This window comes from Mandrillus leucophaeus, unplaced genomic scaffold, assembly GCF_000951045.1.
Source record: "Mandrillus leucophaeus isolate KB7577 unplaced genomic scaffold, Mleu.le_1.0 Scaffold50, whole genome shotgun sequence".
Lineage (NCBI taxonomy): Eukaryota > Metazoa > Chordata > Mammalia > Primates > Cercopithecidae > Mandrillus > Mandrillus leucophaeus.
This window is the reverse complement of record NW_012105365.1, coordinates 3,762,993-3,785,040: the sequence shown is the minus strand read 5'-3', so window position 1 is coordinate 3,785,040 and position 22,048 is coordinate 3,762,993. Positions and strand designations below refer to the sequence as shown.

The following is a 22,048-nucleotide window of genomic DNA, read 5'->3' as shown; positions in this document are numbered from 1 at the left end:
AGTAACTGGGACTACAGGCGTGTGCCACTACACCTGGCTATTTTTGTATTTTTAGTAGAGACTCCTGACCTCAGGTGAACCTCCCCCCATAGTGTTGGGATTACAGGTGTGAGCCACCACACCGAGCCAAGAATATACATTCTATTCATCAGCACATGGAACATTCTCCAAGATAGACCATATGGATAGACCACAAATAGGTCACAAAACAAGTCTCAGTAAATTTAAGAAAATTGAAATTACAACAAGTATCCTCTCAGATCACAGTAGTATAAAACTGTAAATCAACTCCAGAAGGAACCCTCAAAACTATACAAATAAAAGAAAATTAAATAATCTACTCTTTGAGTCAGATCTGATTAAATAATCTGATCTTTGAGTCAACAATTAGATCAAGATGGAAATAAAAATTATTTGAACTAAACAATAATAGTGACATAACTTATCAAAACCTTGGGGATGCAGCAAAAAGTGGTGCTAAGAGGAATGTTGATAGCATTAAATGCCTACATCAAAAAGTCTGAAAGAGCACGAATTGACAATCTAAGGTCACACCTCAAAGAACTAGAGAAACAAGAATAAGCTAAACCCAAACCCAGCAGAAAAAATAAATAACCAAGATCAGAGCAGAACTAACTGAAATTGAAATAAACGAAAAATACAAAAGATAAATGAAACAAAAAGCTGGTTCTTTGAAAAGATAAACAAAACTGACAGACCATTGGTGAGATTAACCAAGAATAGAGAAGATCCAAATAAGCTCAATTAGAAATGAAATGGGAGATATTGCAACTGATATCACAGAAATACAAAAGATCATTCAAGGCTACTATGAATACCTTTACATGCACAAACTAGAAAATCTAGAGGAGATGGATAAATTCCTGGAAATATACAACCTTACTAAATTAAATCAGGAAGAAATAGAAACTCTGAACAGACCAATAACAAGTAGTGAGATTGAAACAGTCATTTTTAAAAATAGCCAACGGAAAAAGGTCCAGGACCAGGTAGATTCACAGCTGAATTCTACCAGACATTCAAAGAAGAAATGGTACCAATCAGCCAGCCATGGTGGCTCACACCTGTAATCCTAACAGTTTGGGAGGCTGAGGCAGGCAGATCACGAGGTCAGGAGTTTGAGACTATCCTGGCCAGCATGGTAAAACCCTGTCTCTACTAAAAATACAAAAAATTAGCCGGACATGGTGGCATATGCCTGTAATCCCAGCTACTCAGGAGGCTGAGGCAGGAGAATTGCTTGAATCTGGTAGGCGGAGGTTGCAGGAAGCTGAGATCACGCCACTGCACTCCAGCCTGGGCAACAGAGCAAGACTCTGTATCAAAAAATAAAAAAGAAAAAAGAAAAAAAGAAATGGTACCAATCTTACTGAAACAACTTCAAAAAATAAAGAGGGAATCCTCCCTACATCATTCCTTATGCCAGTATCACCCTAATACAAAAAACCAGGGAAGGACATAACAAAAAAATAAAACTACAGACCAGACATAACAAAAAAAGAAAACTACAGACAGAGAGGAAAGCAGTAATTCACAAAAGAAATACTTGCTGTTCTTTCATTTCATTGATATTATATTTTGGTAACTCATAAAATGTAAAATGTAGTTTTCCTTAAGTCTTTAGGTTCAGTTTACAATCTTAATTTTTGTTAAAATAAAAATAAGATCATCACTTTCACTGTTCTTTGATTAATATTCAGTTAATTTATGAATCTGACAGAATAATTTCACCCAAATTAAACACTCTATATATAACTGAGGATAAAACTTTATAATTTATACTTGTTTTCTCAAACACATCAAGCACCTAACAAGTTACACTTACAAATTTGACAAAAGATATCTTCTTAACCTCTGCTAACATGTGAATGTTTTTGTCCCCTTGCCTCCAAATTCATATGTTGAGGCCCTAATGTGGTGGTATTTGAAAGTAGGGCCTTTGGAAAGTAATTAGGTCACGAGGGTCTAACTGCTATGATGGAATCCAGTGTCTTTATAAAAATAGGGAGAGAACTAGCACTATCTGCACCATATGAGAATACAGCAAGAAGGTTGCTGTCCACAAGCTAGGAATTGGTCCTCATCAGATACCAGATTTTCCACAACCTTCATTTTGTACTTCCCAGCCTCCAGAACTGTAAGGAACAATGTTTATTGTTTAAGTAACTGAGTCTATGATATTTTTGACATGGTAGCCTGAGTTAAGACAGCCTCCTTAAAAAATTTTTTTAAAAACCCATTTTAATTTTCATTACATCAAGATGATGTGTTTGGCCTATGAAATTATTTTAAACATTTCAAACATCTTAAAAAATTAAAAATTAAAGAGTACATGTAGAGCAGCATGATCATTATAAAATCTGTTCAAGTTTATTTTCCAGTGAAAAGAACTGAGTAAAGAATTTGGGTCCATGATATAGAGAAGGAAAGTGAAGGACTTCTCTAGGTCCTAGGGTTCTAATTCTCTTTGACTGTAACTATCAGAACATACTGCATTAAAGTCTATTGTATACTACTGAAATCTTGTTCAGCCTACAATTTCCTGAACAATTCTTAACTGTTTTGCTCATTTTGAATATTTGGGGAATTTTTTTTGAAATGACAGTAAGCTCAATGAAATGTATTTACCAAAAATATGATAGAATGTCCCCTTAGGCAAGAATTTAGGACAAGGAAGAAAAAAGTTCCTCTCTATTGTTTGCTTGTGAAACAATATCTAAGCTACATCATTAATTCTGGACACCACACTTTAGCTGGGACAGTGACACACTGGAGTATATTTTGAGATCATGATGATGATGAAGGGACCTGAAGCCATGTCACATGAGGCAGGCGTTAAAAAGAAAATAGGGAATGAGTAAAACGCTTCCAAAGAATATCATGTAGAAAATTTTTTATGTTTTACCAAACCAGAATCAGGATCAAGGTGAAGGTTACACAAACCCAGATTTCAACCAGGGAGATGTTGTGGAAAGAAATTCAGACCTAAAAGCAGGAGATTTGCGTCCTAGGCTACTTTATTACTAGCCATCGGGTCTGGGGGCAAGTTGTTTAAACTCTGGAACCCAATGCTGACTGTTCAACAGAACCTTTCTGCATGGTAGAAATATTCTACATCTTAGTTGTCCAATATAGTAGTTATGAGAGGTGACAACGTGCTAGCAGCCCTCGCTCACTCTCACCACCTCCTTGGCCTCCGTGTCCACTGTGACTAGGCTTGAGGAGCCCTTCAGCCCGCTGCTGCACTGTGGGAGCCCCTCTCTGGGCTGGCCAAGGCCAGAGCCAGCTCCCTCTGCTTGCAGGGAGGTGTAGAGGAAGAGGCACTGGCGGGAACCGGAGCTGCACATGGCCCTTGTGGGCCAGTGCGGGTTCTGGGTGGGCAGGGGCACAGCAGGCCCCTACTCTGAGCAGCCGGCCGGTGCTGCCGGCCCCAGGAAGTGAGGGACTTAGCACCTGGGCCAGCAGCTGTGGAGGGTGCACTGGGTCCCCCAGCACTGCTGGCCCACATGGGCTGCACTCGAATTCTCGCCAGTCTCAGCTACCTTCCTGGAGGGCAAGGCAGGACTCGAGCCCCATTCCCCCCACCCCCCTGCTCCCCAGGGCCCCCACACCCCCCACGCCCTCGCCCTCATCCTCCCCTCCCACCCCCTCACCGTGGGCTCCCGCTCGGCCTGAGCTGGACTGGCAGGCAGCTCTGCCCACAGTCCTGGGCACAGGATCTACTATGTCTAGCTGGAGGATTGTAAATGCACCAATCAGCACCCTGTGTCCAGCTCAAGGTTTGTAAACGCAGGAATCAGTGCTCTGTGTCTAGCTAATCTAGTGGGGACTTGGAGAACTTTTATGTCTAGCTAAAGGTATGTAAATGCACCAATCAGCACTTTGTGTCTAGCTCAAGGTTTGTAAATGCACCAATCAGCACCCTGTCAAAACGGACCACTCAGCTCTCTGTAAAATGGGCCAATCAGCTCTCTGTAAAATGGACCAAACAGCAGGATGTGGGTGGGGTCAGATAATGGAATAAAAGCAGGTTGTCCCAGACAGCAGCATCAACCCTCCCGTCCCCTTCAGGACTGTGGAATCTTTGTTCTTTTGCTCTTTGCAATAAATCTTGGTGCTGCTCACTCTTTGGTTCTGCATTGCCTTTATGAGCTGTAACACTCACGCGAAGGTCTGCAGCTTCACTCCTGAGGCCGGCGAGACCACGAACCCACCAGGAGGAATGAACAACTCCGGTGGGGAGGAAGGAACAACTCCAGATGCGCTGCCTTAAGAGCTGTAACACTCACCGCGAAGGTGGGCAGCTTCACTCCTGAAGCCAGCAAGACCATGAACCCACCAGAAGGAATAAACTTCGAACACGTCTGAACATCAGAAGGAACAAACTCCAGACACACCATCTTTAAGAACTGTAACACTCATCGCGAGTGTCCATGCTTCATTCTTGAAGTCAGTAAGACCAATAATTATCCCACTAATTCCAGACACAGTTACTAGCTACAGGTTCACACTTGAAATGCAGCTAGTTTGATTGAGGATCTGAATTTTAAATTAAATTAAATTAAAATTAAAATAGCCACAAGTAGAATTTTGAGAGATTAATATGGTGGATAGGAGGCAGGACTAGCTTGTAGCTCCCATTCAGACGGACACAGCAGCATGTGGAGACTCACATTGTGAACGTTTGCTCCAAGAACTACCACAGGAACATTCCAGGAAAGCCAAGAGAATCCACAGACCTTTGGAAGGAAGTGGATCACTGCTGCAGGCTCCCTGAGACACTGAAAAACTTTGAGTCTGCTTGCTTTCTCAACAGGGAGGCTTGTGGTCTGGGCAAGTTATCAGCCCTGGTCACCGACTGCCTGTAAATAGACTCAGTGCTGTTGTGGGGCCTGGTGGGAGTGAGACCAGCCTTTAGGACTGCAGGCTGTGTGGGAGTAGGGTGAGGCCTGTGACTGCTAGTTTTCCCTCACTTCCCTGGTGACCTGTATGACTCAGCAGAGGCAGCCATAAACCCCCTGATAATATAACTTTATGGATTGGGAACCCACCCTCAATAGCACCTAGCAGTGGCAGCAAACCCCACCCAAGAAGAGGTTGAGCTGAGACATGCCTATCTTTGCCCCTACTGGTGGTCTTTCTCTACCCACCCTGGTAGCTGAAGACAAAGGTCATAATCTCTTGGGAGCATGATGCCCCTGCCCACTGACTGAGAAACTTGAATACTTAACCAAGTGTCCCTAGGGCAAGTTTGCATCTTCCCTGTAGAACTGCAGCTGATGTGCTCTTGAAAGCACCACCTCCTGGGTGGAGGCCAACCAACACAAAACCAGTGCACTAAACAAAAACAACCAAGGACCCTCACAGGGTCCACTTCACTCCTCTGCTACCTCCACCAAAGCAAGTGATGGTATCCATGGCTGCAAGACCTGAAGCTGGATCACATCACAGGACTTTTTGCAGGCACTCCCCAGTACCAGCCCGGAGCCTGGGAGCTCTGCAGGGTTGCTAGACCCAGAAGGGCAAAAACAATCACTACAGTTCAGCTCTTAGGAAGCCCCATTCCTAGGGGAAGGGAGAACACCACATCAAGGGAGCACACTATGGGACAAAATATTCTGAACAGCAGCCCTTGAATCCAAGATCTTCCCTCTGACATAGTCTGCCCAAATGAAAAGGACCAGAAAAACAATTCTGGTAATATGACAAAACCAGGTTATTTAACATTTCCAGAAAAATCATACCAGTTCTCCAGCAATGGATCCAAAATGAGATGAAATCTCTGAATTGACAGAAAGAGTTTAGAAGGATGATTATTAAGTTAATCAAGGAGGCACCTGAGAAAGGTGAAGTACCACTTACTTAAAGAAAAAAAAAAGATACAGGATATAAAGGAAAATTCTTCAGTGAAATAGATAGCATAAATAAAAAATGATCACAACTTTTGGAAATCAAGGACACACTTAGAGAAATGCAAAATGCACTGGAATGTCTCAGCAATAAAATCAAACAAGCAGAAGAAAGAACTTCAGAGCTTGAAGACAAGGCTTAAAAAATTAACCCAATCCATCAAAGACAAAGAAAAAATAATTTTAAAAAATGAGCAAAAACTCCAAGAAGTTTGGGACTATGTGAAATGTCTAAACTTAAGAATAATTGGTGTTCCCAAGGAAGTAGAGAAATCTAAAAGCTTGGAAAATGTATTTGAGGGTATAAAATGTCCCTGGCCTTGCTAGAGATCTAGACATCCAAATACAAGAACACCTGGGAAACTTGTCACAAAAAGATCATTGCCTAGGCACATGGTCACCAGGTTATCTAAAGTCAAGATGAAGGAAAGAATCTTAAGAACTGAGGAAAAAGCATCAGGTAATATAAAGGAAAACCTATCAGATTAACAGCAGATTTCTCATCAGAAACCTTACAAGCTAGAAGGGATCGGGGTCCCATTTTTAGCCTTCTTTAAAAAAATCATTGGCTGGGCACGGTGGCTCATGCCTGTAATCCCAGCACTTTGGGAGGCTGAGGTGGGTAGATCACGAGGTCAGGAGGTTGACACCAGCCTGACCAACATGGTGAAACCCCGTCTCTACTAAAAATACAAGTTAGCCAGGTCTGGTGGCATGTGCCTGTAATCCCAGCTACTTGGGAGGCTGAGACAGGATAATCGCTTGAACCCAGGAGGCAGAGGTTGCAGGAGCTGAGATCACGCCATTGCACTCCAGCCTGGGCAACAGAGTGAGACTCTGTCTCAAAAAAAAAAAAAAAAAAAAAAAAAATTATCAGCCAAGAATTTTGTATGCAGTGAAAGTAAGCTTCATAAATGAAGGAAATATATAGTCTTTTCCAGATAAACAAATGCTGAGGTAATTCGCTACTACTAAGTCAGCACTATAAGAACTGCTAAAAGGAACTAACATCTTGAAACGAATCCTTGAAATACACCAAAATAGGACCTCCTTAAAGAATAAATCTCACAGGACCTATATAACAATAACACAATGAAAAATAACCAAAAGTATTTGAACAACAAATAACACAATGAATAGAATAATACGTCACATCTCAATACTAACATTGACTATAAATGGCCTAAATGCTCCACTTAAATGATACAGAATGGCAGAATGGATAATAATTCATCAAGTTTCTGCTGTCTTCAAGAGACTCACCTAACACATAAGGGCTCACATAAACTTAAGGTAAAGGGGTAGAAAAAGATATTTTATGCAAATGGACACCAAAAGTGAGCAGGAATAGTTATTCTTACATTGGACAAAACAAACTTTAAAGCAACAGCAATTAAAAAAGACAAAGAGGAACACTATATAATGAAAAAAGGACTAGTCCAACAGGAAAATATCACAATTCTAAATATATACGCACCTAATACTGGCGCTTCCAAATTTATAAAACAATTACTCCTAGACCTAAGAAACGAGATGGATGGCAACGCAATAATAGTGGGGGAATTTAATACTCCATTGACAGCACTAGACAAGTCATTAAGACAGAAAGTCAAAAAAGAAACAATAGACTTAAAGTATACCCTACAACAAATGGACTTAACAGATTTTTACAGAACATTCTACTCAACAACCGTTCATCATTACATAGAACATTCTCCAAGACAGACCATATGATAGGCCACAAAATAAGTCTCCTTAAATTTAAGAAAATTGAAATTGTATCAAGTACTCTCTCAGACCACAGTGGAATAAAATTGGAAATCAACTTCAAAAGGAACCCTCAAAACCATGCAACAACATGAAAATTCAATAACCTGCTACTGAATGATCATTGGGTCAACAATGAAATCAAGATGGAAATTTAAAAATTCTTTGAACTGAACAGTAACAGTGACACAACCTATCAAAACTTCTAGCATACAGCGAAGGCAGTGCTGAGAGGAAAGGTCGTAGCATTAAATGGCTATATAAAAAAGTCCAAAAGAGTACAAATAGATAATCTAAGGTCACACCTCATGTAGCTGGAGAAACAAGAACAATCTAAACCCAAATCCAGCAGAAGAAAAGAAATAACGGAGATCAGAGCAGAGCTAAATGAAATTCAAACAAACAAACAAACAAACAAACAGACATACAGAAGATTAATGAAACAAAAAGCTGGTTCTTTGGAAAGATAAATAAAATTGATAGACCATTAGCGAGATTAACCAAGAAGAGAGAAGATCCAAATAAGCTCAATTAGAAATGAAACGGGAGATATTACAACTGATAACGCAGAAATACAAAGGGTTATCGAGGCTGCTATAAACACCTTTACCTGCATAAACTAGAAAACCAAGAGGAGATGGATACATTTGTGGAAATATACAATCCTTCAAGATTAAACCAGGAAGACATAGAATTTCTGAACAGACCAATAACAAGCAATGAGATTGAAATGGTAATAGAAAAATGGCAAAAAAAAAAAAAAAAAAAAAAAAAGTCGAGGACCAGATGGATTCATAACTGAATTCTATCAGACATTCAAAGAAGAAATGGTACCAATTCTATTGACACTATTCCAAAATACAGAGAAAATCCTCCCTAAATCAGTCTATGAAGCCAGTATACCCTAATACCAAAACTAGGGAAGGACATAACGAAAAAAGAAAACTATAGACTGATATCCCTGATGAACATAGATGCAAATATCCTCAACAAAATAGTAGCAAACTCAATCCAACAGGATATTAAAAAGATAATTCATCATGATCAAGTAGTTTTCATACCAGGGATGCAGGGATGGTTTAACATACATAAATCAATAAATGTGATATACCACATAAACAGAATTAAAAACAAAAATCACATGGTCATCTCAACAGATGCAGAAAAAACATTTGACAAAATCCAGCATCAAAACCCTCAGCAAAATTGGCATAGAAGGGACATACCTTAAGGTAATAAAAGCCATTTATGTCAAACTGACGGTCAACATTATACTGAACAGGGAAAAGTTGAAAGCATTCCCAGTGGGAACTGGAACAAGACAAGGATGCTCACTTTCACCACTTCTATTCAACAAAGCACTGGAAGTCCTAGCCAGAGCAATGAGACAAGAGAGAGAAATAAAGGGCACTCAATTAGGAAAAGAGGAAGTCAAATTGTCACTGTTTGCTCATGATATGATCGTATATCTAGAAATCCCTAAAGATTCATCCAAAAAGCTCCTAGAACTGGTAAATAAATTCAGCAGGGTTTCAGGATACAAAATTAATGTAACCAAATAAGTAGCTCTACTATACACCAACAGTGACCAAGCCAAGAATCAAATCAAGAACTCAGTTCCTTTTACAACACCTGCAAAAAATTTAAAGACCTAAGAATATACCTAACCAAGGATGTGAAAGACCTCTACAAGGAAAACCACAAAACACTGCTGAAAGAAATCATAAGCGACACACACACACACAAAACAAACACATCGCTTGCTCATGGATGGGTACGATCAATATTGTGAAAATGAACAAGCCGCCAAAAACAATCTACAGATTCAATGCAATTCCCATCAGAATACCACCATTATCCTTCACAGAGGTAGAAAAAACAATCTTAAAATTCATATGGAACCAAAACAGAACCCACATAGCCAAAGCAAGATGAAGTAAAATGAACAAATCTGGAGGCATCACATTACTCGACTCCAAACTATACTATAAGGCCATAGTCACCAAAGCAGCATGGTACTGGTATAAAAATAGGCACATAGTCCAATGGAACAGAATAGAAAACCCAGAAAGAAAGCTAAATACAGCCAACTGATCTTTCATAAAGCAAACAAAAACACAAAGTGGGGAAAGCACATCCTATTCAACGAATGGTGCTGGAATAATTGGCAACCCACATATAGAAGAATGAAACTGGATCTTCATATCTCATCTTATATAAAAATCAACTCAAGATGAATCAAGACTTAAATCTAAGGCCCAAAACCATAAAGATTCTGGAAGATAACATCAGAAATACCCTTCCAGACATAGGCTTAGGCAAAGACTTCATGACCAAGAACCCAAAAGCAAATGCAACAAAAGAAAGATAAATAGATGGGACCTAATTAAACGAAAAAGTTCAGCACAGCAGAAGAAATAATCAGCAGAGTAAACAGACAACCCACAGAGTGGGAGAAAATTTTTGTAAACTATGCATCTGACAAAGGACTAATATCCAGAATCTACAAAGAACTCAAACAAATCAGCAAGAAAAACAACAACAACAACAACAACAAACAATTCCATTAAAAAAGTGGGCTAAGGACATGAATAGACAATTCTCAAAAGAAGATATACAAATGGCCAACAAACGTAAGGAAAAATGCTCAGCATCACTAATTATCAGGGAAATGCAAATCAAAACCACAATGTGATACCACCTTACTCCTGCAAGAATGGCCGTAAAAAAAAAATAGATGTTGGCATGGATGCAATGAAAAGGGAACACTTTTACACTGTTTATGGGAATGTAAACTAGTACAACCACTATGGAAAACAATATGGAGATTCCTTAAAGAACTGAAAGGAGATCTACTGTTTCAGCCAGCAATCCCACTACTAGGTATCTACCCAGACGAAAATAAGTCATTATACAAAAAAGAAACTTGCACATGCATGTTTATAGCAGCACAATTTACAATCGCAAAAATATGGCACCAGTCAAAATGCCCATCAATCAACGAGTGGATAAAGAAAATGTGGCGCATATATACCATGGAATACTATTCAGCCATAAAAAGGAACAAAATGATGGCATTTGCAGCAGCCTGGATGGAACTGGGGACTATTATTCTATGTAAAGTAACTCAGGAATGAAAAATCAAACGTTGCACGTTCTCACTTATGTGTGGGAGCTAAGCTATGAGGATGCAAAGGCATAAGAATGATACACTGGACTTGGGGACTCAGGGGAAAGGGTAGGGGATGGTGAGGGATAACAGACTACACATTGGGTACAGTGTACACTGCTCAGGTGATGGGTACACCAAAATCTCAGAAATCACCACTAAAGAACTTATTCATGTAAACAGACACAACCTGTTCCCCAAAAGCGATTGAAATACAAAAACAAACAAATAAATAATAAACACTCAGAAAAATAAAAAAATAGCCTCGTGTAACTACTGACTAGAAAGGCACACCTCTAAATCTTAATTTTTTTTTCCTTTCTAAAATGGGAGTAGGCATGTGCAGTGGCTCAGATCTGTAATCCCAGCACTTTGTGAGGCCAACGTGGAGCCCAAGAGTTCAAGAGCATCCTGACCTTCATGGGGAGACTCCTGATTCTACAAAAAGTAATAATAATAATAATAAATAGCCAGGTGTGGTGGCACGTGTCTGTCGTCCCAGCTATTTGGGAGGCTGAAGCAGGAGGATGGCTTGAGCCCAGGATCTTGAGCTGCAGTGAGCCGTGTTTTCACCACTTGCACTCCAGCTGGGGCGACAAACCAAGACCCTATGTCAAAAATAAATAAATACATACGTACGTACATACATAAATATAAAATCAGAGTAATAGTTCTAATCAAATTCTTGACCAAAGGATCAGATAATATATGTGAACTTTGAAAAACTAAAAAATACAAGTATTACTTTATGTAGATAACTATTTTATTATTGTTTTATACTCAAGAATTTTTATCATTTTGAATCAGAGGGAAATGGAATAAGCAGCCTGAGAAAACTGAGTTCCCGATATCTGGTAGAGTTTTGAGGCTGTCTGGCGATAAAGAACAAAAATATCCAGGAGAGTTAGGCTAAATCATCCCTCAATAACCTGCACAGACCTTCCCCGGGAGGTCCTCTTTGACTCCCTAGACTGAATTAATAGTCCTCTAGATATAACCATGACACTTTTCATGCTGTATTGTAAAAAAGTGGTCTGTCTGCTCAACTTTACCGAAGAACAGGTGCCTCTGATCCCCGTGTTCTTCTGGTTGTCAACCGCTGAGTACACAGTATATCCTCAATCTGTATTTGTTGAATAATTTACTTGCACTGTATTCGTGAGGGTATGGTTCTCTGATAACTTAAGTAACTACTAATCCGTGGGAAACAGAACAGCTCTTTAAAGACCATGTGGATGAATACCGGCTATTGTAACTGCCCAGTTGGTGCATCTCAGTTGCCAGGAGCCCGTCCAGTGCTGACCTCTTTCTTTTGCCCTTCCCTCCCGCCCCTTCAGTCTGAGGGATATAGAGGACCTCACAGTCATGAGGTCGCGACAGTCCGCGCCGTCGTGGAGACAAGCTGGACGCGGAGAGAGAACTACATTTCCCAGCTGACTCTCCTGCGCGCGCCCCTGCCTGCGCGCGGGGGGCGAGTGCACCGGGCGCTCGCTCCCTGCCGAGCGCTTGTCGCCCGCCCAAGCCTTTGCCAGGGGATGAGGTGGGAGGCGCTAGAAACCACTTAGCTACAGCCAACCGCCCAATGCAGCACTCGCTCGCTCCCCCCGCCAGCGGAAGCGCCCGCGGAGCACAATGCAGCACTAAGCCGCGGTGGAGGCTGCAGCGCCACGGCCGCCGCAGCACCGGCTGGGGCTGGGAGGAGGTGGCCGTGGGGAGCCCAGGGCGCGGAGTGAGGGAAACGGACTCGGCGGCCCCGGCATGAGGAGCTGAGCGTTTCGGGCGAGGCGGGCTGACGGCAGCACCATGCAGGCGGCGGTAGCTGTGTCCGTGCCCTTCTTGCTGCTCTGCGCTCTGGGGACCTGCCCCCCGGCGCGCTGCGGCCAGGCAGGTAAGTTAACCGCCCTCTGTGCCTTCGGGCCATACTATTTCCCGGGAATCTTTGGAGCCCTCAGGCGTATTGAAAAGGGGGCATTCCCATTTCCCGAGTGCGCGGGGAGATTTTTTTCTTTTTTTTTTAAAATTCGGGAGGGTGGTGAGAAGTGAAGCAAAAATATATGTGTGGGGGCGCGCAGATACACTAGAAGCCTTGGGTCAAAGCCTGTTTTTCTCCTTCTGAAGAGGAATGGGGAGAATGGGAAAGGGGTGCCTTGCTTCTGGGCCGCGCTCCTGGATGCTCTCGGATGAACTGGTCCAAGGCTCTCCGGCTGTTGTCTCTGCGTCCTTCCCAGATGGGTTCCGAGAGGGAGGGGGAGGTGGGGATTTTCGTAGGGGAGACGTAGGACCGCAGAATGGAGGAGTGCGGGTCAGGGTCATTATTTTCGCCTTTTCTCTCCATTCCCTCCTTTCCCCCTTCCTGCCTGGAGGAGACGCCTCATTGATGAAGCTAGAGAAGAGGAAGGAAAACCGCTTCCTGGAGCGCCAGAGCATCGTGCCGCTGCGCCTCATCTACCGCTCGGGCGGTGAAGACGAAACTCGGCACGATGCGCTCGACACGCGGGTGCGGGGCGACCCCGGCGGCCGGCAGGTGAGAGGCTGGGTCCGGGAGGTGGTCCTCCGCGCCGCCCGGCCCACCCGAGACCCCACGATTGCGCTCGGTTGCCCTGGAGACCCCATGTCTTCTTGGGTGAAATGAGCTCAGTCCCGATGCGAGTCATGCATGGCGCTCCCTGTGCAAAAAAGGGGAAAAGGGTACAAAAAATAACCAAAATAACCACAGGCCGAGGGCTTTGCCCGAGGGGAGTTTGTGCGGGGTGCCTTCAGCAGTGCGGTGACCTGAGAGAAGGGGCGGAGAGCCCTCTGACATCTGTCAAGCAAAAGCCAGGCGTGCATAGGGAGAAGGGAGGTAGTATTTGGGCAGGGTTTGAATCATCGTTGTTGTTGTTTTACTCCTCAAAGAGACTTCGTAAGTGATTTAACCCAAGATTGACACTGTAAGAAGGAATTGGAAAAAAACAAGGCTAGACGTTCTTAAGAAACCTAAACTGTAAAAGCAAGCTGAACTTTAAGGTTCTATTCGCTCACATTGTGGACACCAGAGATATGCCCATTCACCTCTGCCTTCTAGAAAAGGTGTCCTCCTCGCACTTTCTTTATTGGTAGCAGTTCTCTTGGTTTAATTAGGGCTGTGCTGTTCGTGGAGCATTTATAAATTATGTTTTAAAAAATCTAGTTTTATCACTGTATCTGTGTTTAAATCAAGATCATACATTCACAGATATGCCTGAAAATTATTGTGAATTTATTGACAAATTTAAGTAAATACTTCTGGGGCTGTGTATTTTTTTCATTTCTACACATCAGCTTATCAGGCAGTTCCACCTACCTGTAAGTACATTTTAAGATAGGACTTGTTCATGTAGTTGAAAATTTTTGTAAACTTGACTGAAGCAAAGGCAAGCCAAACCTTTTCATATGTGTAGATATATTCATCAGTGCTTTAAGACATATCTTGATGATGTGATAATTATACTAACTTATCTGTATATGTGAAAAAAGTAAAAATAGAAAATATTATTTAAATCTGTATTTGTAGCCAAATAGTTGGTACTGTTAAAATTTTGTTAATAGAAGGTGGGAAATTAACTTAAAGGGCTACATAACATGCATCAAAGATTGTTTTAGTAGAAAATCCCAATATTTTAAGCTTTTAATGAAGGACTCTTGTACGTGAATTAATGTTTGGTAAATGCCTGTTTTCCTTTTCCATTTTGACTCGTTTCAATGGTAAAACTGAAGAAGCAGGGTCCATAGTTTCCCTATGTCATCATATTTTTCAATCAATTAAGATTATTTCTGTGGAAGAATATTTTCACACCCATTTGCAACCTTTTGTTATAAAAAATTTCAAACACACAAAAGAGTAGGATAAGTTAATGAACCTCCCAGCTCCAACAATTAGCAACTCATGGCCAATCTTGTTTTGTCTATACCCTAACTATTTTTTTTTCTATTTTCTTTCCCTCCCTGTATTGTATTGAAGCAAATCATAATCATTTCATTCATAAAAAGTATAGGAATGTACCACTAAATGGTAAGGATTCTTTTAAAAATGCAACCGTGTTATTGTATTTTCAAAAATTTAGAATAATTTCTTACTACTATCAAATATCCTGTTTTTCAGATTTCCAGTTCTCGTAAATACATATGTATATATGTGTATGTATATGTGTGAATGTTTATATATGTGTGTGTATATATGTGTGTGTGTGTGTGTGTGTGTATATATATAGAGAGAGAGTATATATTTAGAGTATATATTTAAGTAAGTTTGTCTGGACCAGGACCCAGATAATGTTTGTAGATTGTAATTAGTTTGTTTATTTATTTTTTTGTGACAGGGTCTCACTCTGTCACCCAGACAGGAATGCAGTGGCGTGATTATGGCTCACAGCAGCCTTGACCTCTTGGGCCCAAGTGATCCTTCCACCTCAGCTTCCTGAGTAGCTTGGATTACAGGCATGTGCCACCTTATCTAGCTAATTAAAATTTTTGTGTGTGTAAGAATGGAATTTCACCATGTTGCATAGGCTGGCCTTGAACTCCTGGGCTCAAACCATCTGCCGGCCTTGGCCTCCCAAAATGCTGGGATTACAGGTGTGAGTTGTGGGGCCTGGCCTGGTTTTTTGTTTTCTAAAAAGTCTTTTAATGTATGGTTTTTCACCTCAATTTTTTTTTCCCTTTGCAGTTTTTTTCAGTAAAGACATGGAGGCTTTTATCCTGTAGAGTTTCTCAGAGTCAAGATTTTGCTGTTGTAACCAGTGCTTTAAAACAATTCACAAAGACTTTCTAGGAGAAGAAGAAAGACTGAGGGAAATAGAGATACAGAAAAATAAAATGACAGGATTGAACCTGGAAACTCACAGAATCTCTCACTCATGCTGGAAATGTCTTTGGGTACCTCTTGCCTTTTCTGTGTTGATGAAAGACCACCACTTTTGAAAAGTGGAGGAGGTCAGTCCTCCTTTTCTTCCCATTTATGGAGCACCACTTATGCAGTTTTTTGATTCACAGGACTCTTGACGTGGGTTGGAAGCTGTCTTGGGTTCATAGAGCTTCTACTTCCTATGGCCATAAACCTCACAATAGAGAAGAATGACTGGTTTTTGGTGAAGTATGAATGAATTGGTAGGATTTAGGTTTAACAGTATGAATAGATTATTAATTCAAGTCAGAAATGAAAACGATGCTACCATCTTACAGTAATTATTACAAAACGTTATCCCAGTGCCTAGCACATAGTAAGGTAGACGTAGTACATGTTGATGTCTGTATCACCTGGGAGCCACTGCAGTTTACCATGCTGCTTCAACTACAGGTGGAAATCATTGACAACTAGGACCAGATCTGACAGAATCGTAAAGACCTATTTATCTTAAGCCAACTTTTCCTACAGTTAGGAAACAGAAGAGTTTTCTTGCACTATTGGCATTTCTAGTTTCCCTAAGAGCAACAATTGGATCGAAAAACATAAGTTGATTTTTTATGGCCCTTGTTATTTCTCTAATACTTAAATAGATCTAATTTATGGCATTTTAATTCTAGAACCCCATAGATTTTTTTTTTTCTGGAGATGGAATCTTGCTCTGTCACCCAGGCTGAAGTGCAATGGTGTGATCTCAGCTCATTACAACCTCTACCTCCTGGGTTCAAGCGATACTCCTATCTCATCCTTCTGAATAGCTGGGATGACAGGCGCCCACCACCATGCCCAGCTAATTTTTGTATTCTTAGTAGAGACAGAGTTTCACTATTTTGGCCAGGCTGGTCTAGAACTCCTGACCTCAGGTGATCCTCCCACCTCGGCCACCCAAAGTGCTGGGATTATAGGCGTAAGCCACCATGCCTAGCCACCCATAGATATTTTTATCAACTTCCTTTCTACTTCGTAAGTAAAATCAGGGTGATTTTTTGTGAACTCAAAAAGCTTATATACATTTGTTGATTTGTTTCTTTAAAAGATCTTTATTTATTTATTTATTTATTTATTTTATTTTTTTCTTTTGAGATGGAGTCTCACTCTGTTGCCCAGGCTGGAGTGCAGTGGCACAATCTCGGCTCACTGCAAAGTCCACCTCCTTGGTTCAAGCGATTCTCCTGCCTCAGCCTCCCAAGTAGCTGGGACTACGGGCACGTGCCACCACATCTGGCTAATTTTTTGTATTTTTAGTAGAGACAGGGTTTCACAGTGTTAGCCGGGATGGTCTCGATTTCCTGACCTCGTGATCTGCCTACCTTGGCCTCCCAAAGTGCTGGGATTACAGGCGTGAGCCACCACACCTGGCCTAAAAGGCATTTATTTACTTGTGTTCCTACTCTGTACTAATTTTTATGCAAGACCATGGGCATTTAGAGATAAAAGACACAGTTTTGCTTTTAAGGAATTCTTAAAGATGTGGAAGATGAATGGGTGACTAAACAATTATACTTTGCCTTGTGATTTTCTGGAGGTGATCACAGAAGCTGGTGGAGGCAGAGAAGGCTAGTACTTAACCCAGGTGAGCAGTCAGGGTGGGCTCTCTGGGGAAGCCGTGTTTCGAGGGTGAGTTTGGAATTGCTACATTAAAAGGAAGGGTGAGCATATCCAACCAAAGAGGCAGTAAGTACATAGGTACATGGGAATCAGGATATGTTTTTGTTAATTGCAAATAGTATAGAATTCAGGGTCAGATAAGATAAAACAGGAAAGCAAAGAGTAGATGCTGCGGCACTTTCGTGACTTGCCGAGGAATTTGGAATTTGTCCTGAAGGCAGTCACAGGATTTCATTTAGGAGAGGTAACTGACCAGATTCATGTTATTGTCAGATAATCCTAATTGTTAGAATGAATACTTTTAATTTCAAAGAGCACGTGACTGTAGTTGTGTACTTTAGTTCACTGGTAAATGTTCACATAATCTTTAAGATTCATAAGTACTTAGTAAATATACTGAAAATAACTGTATAAATGAGTTAATATTTATAATGTGCTTAGAACAATGCTGGGCATAGAGTAAGCACTATATGAGTCTTTGTTAAATAACATTAACTCCCTCAGGCTGCTTGAGTACTATTTAGATATTTTATGACATCACTTGAATGCAAAATGGTGCCTTAACTACCTGAGTTTAACATAGTCCCAGAAGTATGTTACTAATTACTCAATTTATATTTAACTAAGTGGAATCAAATAGTGGTAGAGATAGAAGAGACCTTACAGGTTATCTAACCTAATTCAGGAATTACTTTTCACTTGTTAAGAGAAAGCCATTGGCTGGGTGCGGTGGCCCATGCCTGTAATCCCGGCACTTTGGGAGGCCGAGGTAGGTGGATCATTTGAGGTCAGGATTCGAGACCAGCCTGGCCAATATGGTGAAACCCTGCCTCTACTAAGAGTACAAAAATTAGCCCAGTGTGGTGGTGGGCACCTGTAGTCCCGAGGCTGAGGCACAAGAATCGCTTGAACCCGGGAGGCGGAGGTTCCAGTGAGCAGAGATGGTGCCACTGCACTCCAGCCTGGGCGACAGAGCAAGTCTTCATCTCAAAAAAAAAAAAAAAAAAAGAAAATCAAGCCATTCACCAAGATGGATATGCTGATTACCCTGATCTGATCAGTATGCCCTGTATGCATCAAAACATCACTATGTACCCCATAAATATGTACAGTTATTATATGTCCATTTTTTAAAAGGTTAAAAATATGGAAATAGCAATGTATTGCTTAATGTTTCAGAAAGCTTGCAAGAACTACAATGATATAAACCGTCTTAATTTTACTCTTAATGTGTCCTTGTTTCAATTTTCATCCCTAAATTGGGACAGAAAAATTTTGGAAGAAATTTTCATTGTAGTTCTGTTTAAATGCTGACAATTTGATTGGTTTTAAATAGTAATTCTGTTGATACCAGTACATATTGTAAATGATTTCTTTACTGTATGGTTACTTGAATGCATATACTTTATTTTTATCACAAGTGGGAGGATCAGCCCACTACTGAAAGCTTATTATGCCACAAAGTCCTAGAAATGGTAGTCAAAGTAATTATATTTGATTGTGGGTAGCCTTGCTATCTTCAACGTTGTTTACTTAGTCTAAAGTAATTTCATTCCTGGAAAATAGCATTCAACCCTAGAATATTCAAAATATTAAGAGTCTTTCTTCTGTCTAGAAATTATTTGTGCCGACAGAATTGTATGTTTGCAAGTAAAAGAATAAAACTTATACTTTTACCTGGACTTCTGTGTAGGCAAGATATCACCTACTGAATCTTACTGATGGTTTGATACTACTCATTGTTTCATACACATAATTGCTATTTTTTAAATAAACACTTTAATGATGCTTTTTTGTCAACTAAGCATCACAGATTTACATCAAGGATAAGTTATTTTGTGGTTTATTTTGTTGTGTTTTCACCCCATACATTTTTAATACTTTGTTTTTTACCCAGTGATTATATATTTCTACAAGGAGCAAAATTTCTTTTTGTTGGAAGCCTTTGTGGTCAGTGGATAGATAGGCTACTTTTTTTCCTTTGGCTCTTTCCCTAGGAAGTGTTATAGCTTCCCAAGTAGTCACAGTTTGTCATAGTTTTGATAAAGAGTAGCAAATGGGAAAAATGCAAGAAGGCAGCAAGATGGCAGCAAGATGGCAAGCAGTAGGTGTGCTCCATTTTTACTGATGTACTTACACATAATGCCTGTGCATGGATGAGCTGTACTTTACATTGTGCTGTTTCATTGAGGAGCACTGAGTCAGCTTGATGGTTAATTGTCTGCAGTACTGCTTCCCTGGCGGAAAATTGCTCCTAGGAATTACAACATTGGAAGTATTTTGCAAGGGTAGCACAAACATCTTGTTTTTTGTTTGTTTGTTTTAATACTGTGCGTTTGTTAAGTAAGTGGCTCAATATTGATAAAGTTTTGCCACCAATCAGAACTTCGTTCTACTGCTATAAATAGGAGACATTTCACAATAAATTTTTATTCTCCTACCAACCATCTTCTTTTCCAATTAAATAGTAAAAAAAGTAAAATTCAGAATTGTGGGAGTTTCCCTTAGTCTTGTTTTTGTGCTATGAAATTCCAATTTGTATGTATAGGTATTTTTGGTATCTTTAAAATTCTATCTAATGAGGTTATGGTGCACAGAAAGAATCAGTCTTTCATCACTTCTGTACAGCTACACATAGGAAACTAACTATGAATGACTCTAAGAGCTTATAGGTTGATAAAAAATGTTCCTAGTTTTATTTGCTTTTTCATATTGCAAAGAATGCCGAGAGTTCTGCTGTCATTTTTAACAAATAGAATCCCTTAGAGGAACATGGAGAGGCCTGCTTTTTTCTCACAACACACTGAGAACAGGAATCTGTAAGGTCAGTAGTATTCCCTAACTCCAGTGGGGCTAATTAGAGAGAGTCACATTTATCATTAAGTAGCATGGATAAGTCCCAAAGGGAAAGAAGATGGACGTTCGTAAAAGTGGGGCTGGGGGATGGAGCAGAAGAAAAGGTAGAGTCCTTGTGGGGAATGGTGAGAAGGTGGCAGGAAAAGGAAATGATAAAAAGAGAAAAATACTTTTAATAGTGTCACTATATATGTTATATACTAAAATAGTTAAATATATGGTAACTTACATGGCTATCTTTTGTGTGCCAAATGGTCTTCTGAATACTTGATGTACATTAATTAACTGCATTCTCACAAAAATCATGTGTGACAGGTAATACTTATCATTTTTATTATCTTGAAAATGAAAATGGAATTTGTGAGGATATCTGACATTTAAATGGTGAAAAACACCTCTTGAAGGACATGTGTTTTGTTTGTTTGTAGATATGTACACTGTCTTTTACACTTGTTCATTGTAAATCACATATTAGTATTCAGCAATCAACACCAGAATTGTATATGCTTTTTTGTGGTCAAAGTTTCATAGGTGGAAATATTAATTGCTAAGCTGGGATCCATATTCATATATTTTTCTCCAAAAGAAAAGATACAAAGTATGTTTTATGCCTTCATAGAACTAATAGTACTAGAGTCCCAAATGTGATATCATTCAGGTAAAAGAGATACATAATCAATAATAACAAAAAATGATAGCTTCTGAGAACATGTAGTTGAATGTGTTTACTTTGATAATAAAAGCACTAGCAAGCAAACATTGGGGGAAGGAGTTGAAAAAATAAGGATTAGTATTTATTAACTTAAATAAGTATAAACATTTATAAGTATAAATATATAATATGTACAAAATATAAATAATATATAACTTTTTTTTTTGCCATGTGCCAGGCATTGTATTGAGTGATTTACATGCATTATCTCTCATTATGAGGTAGATACTGTTATACCCATTTGAAGATGAGGAAACTGAAGTTAATTAACTGCCAAAGGTTATACAGGTGATAAGTGGTAGAAGTGGGAAAAGGATTCTCAAAATGTTAGACATCAACATAAAATAATCTTTTATAATCTTTACTACTTATTTGACATGTAGTTTCCCGTTTATCTCCGTGTTGGGACATACCTAACATTATTTCTTTAAGATACTCTTAGTCTTAGCCGGGTGCAGTGGCTCACACCTATAATCCTAGCACTTTGGGAGGCTGAGACGGGCAGATCACGAGGTCAGGAGATTGAGACCATCCTGGCTGACATGGTGAAACCCCGTCTCTACTAAAAATACAAAAAAATTAGCCGGGCAAGGTGGCGGGTGCCTGTAGTCCCAGCTACTTGGGAGTCTGAGGCCAGAGAATGGCGTGAACCCAGGAGGCAGAGTTTGCAGTGAACCGAGATTGTGCCACTGCACTCCAGCCTGGGTGATAAAGCGAGACTCCGTCTCAAAAAAAAAAGAAAAAAAAAAGATACTCTTGGTCTTTCCCAGGTCTCCTCCCTAGCTAACTTGCAGTTATTTTACATATAATTAAAATAGAGTACTACATGCTGTATTTTAAAAAATAGAAATATTTTATATGAAAAATGATTTTAGACTTCTGGCTATCCTTTACTTTTGATTTTATCATTAGAGTTCCTTTTAAAATAGAAGTTTGTTTTGTTTCCCCCAGGACACACTGTTCTCTGTGACTTGATTTTGAAAATAAAATTGAAAATGTTGTACCATGATCCAGAAATATCAGCAGTTCTAACTGGAAAGAGAAGGAATAAAGAACGTAAATCATTCTCCCTTACTCCTAAATTT

General features: G+C 40.1%; 1 protein-coding gene across 6 annotated transcripts in view; it reads left to right on the top strand.

The window, feature by feature from the left end:
- Positions 1-3,385: 3,385 nt before the first annotated feature.
- Positions 3,386-22,048, top strand: part of ADAM22 (ADAM metallopeptidase domain 22) — a 255,952-nt gene continuing 237,289 nt past the window's right edge. For 3 of the 6 annotated variants that reach the window (XM_011996033.1, XM_011996032.1, XM_011996031.1), the window contains exons 1-2: positions 12,348-12,754; positions 13,230-13,390. In XM_011996033.1, coding sequence (XP_011851423.1) covers positions 12,670-12,754; positions 13,230-13,390 — 246 coding nt within the window. In that variant the 5' untranslated portion in view covers positions 12,348-12,669. Of the gene's footprint in view, positions 3,397-12,347; positions 12,755-12,959; positions 13,391-22,048 lie in introns of those variants that run through there. The other 3 variants (XM_011996030.1, XM_011996029.1, XM_011996034.1) reach the window with 2 other exon arrangements.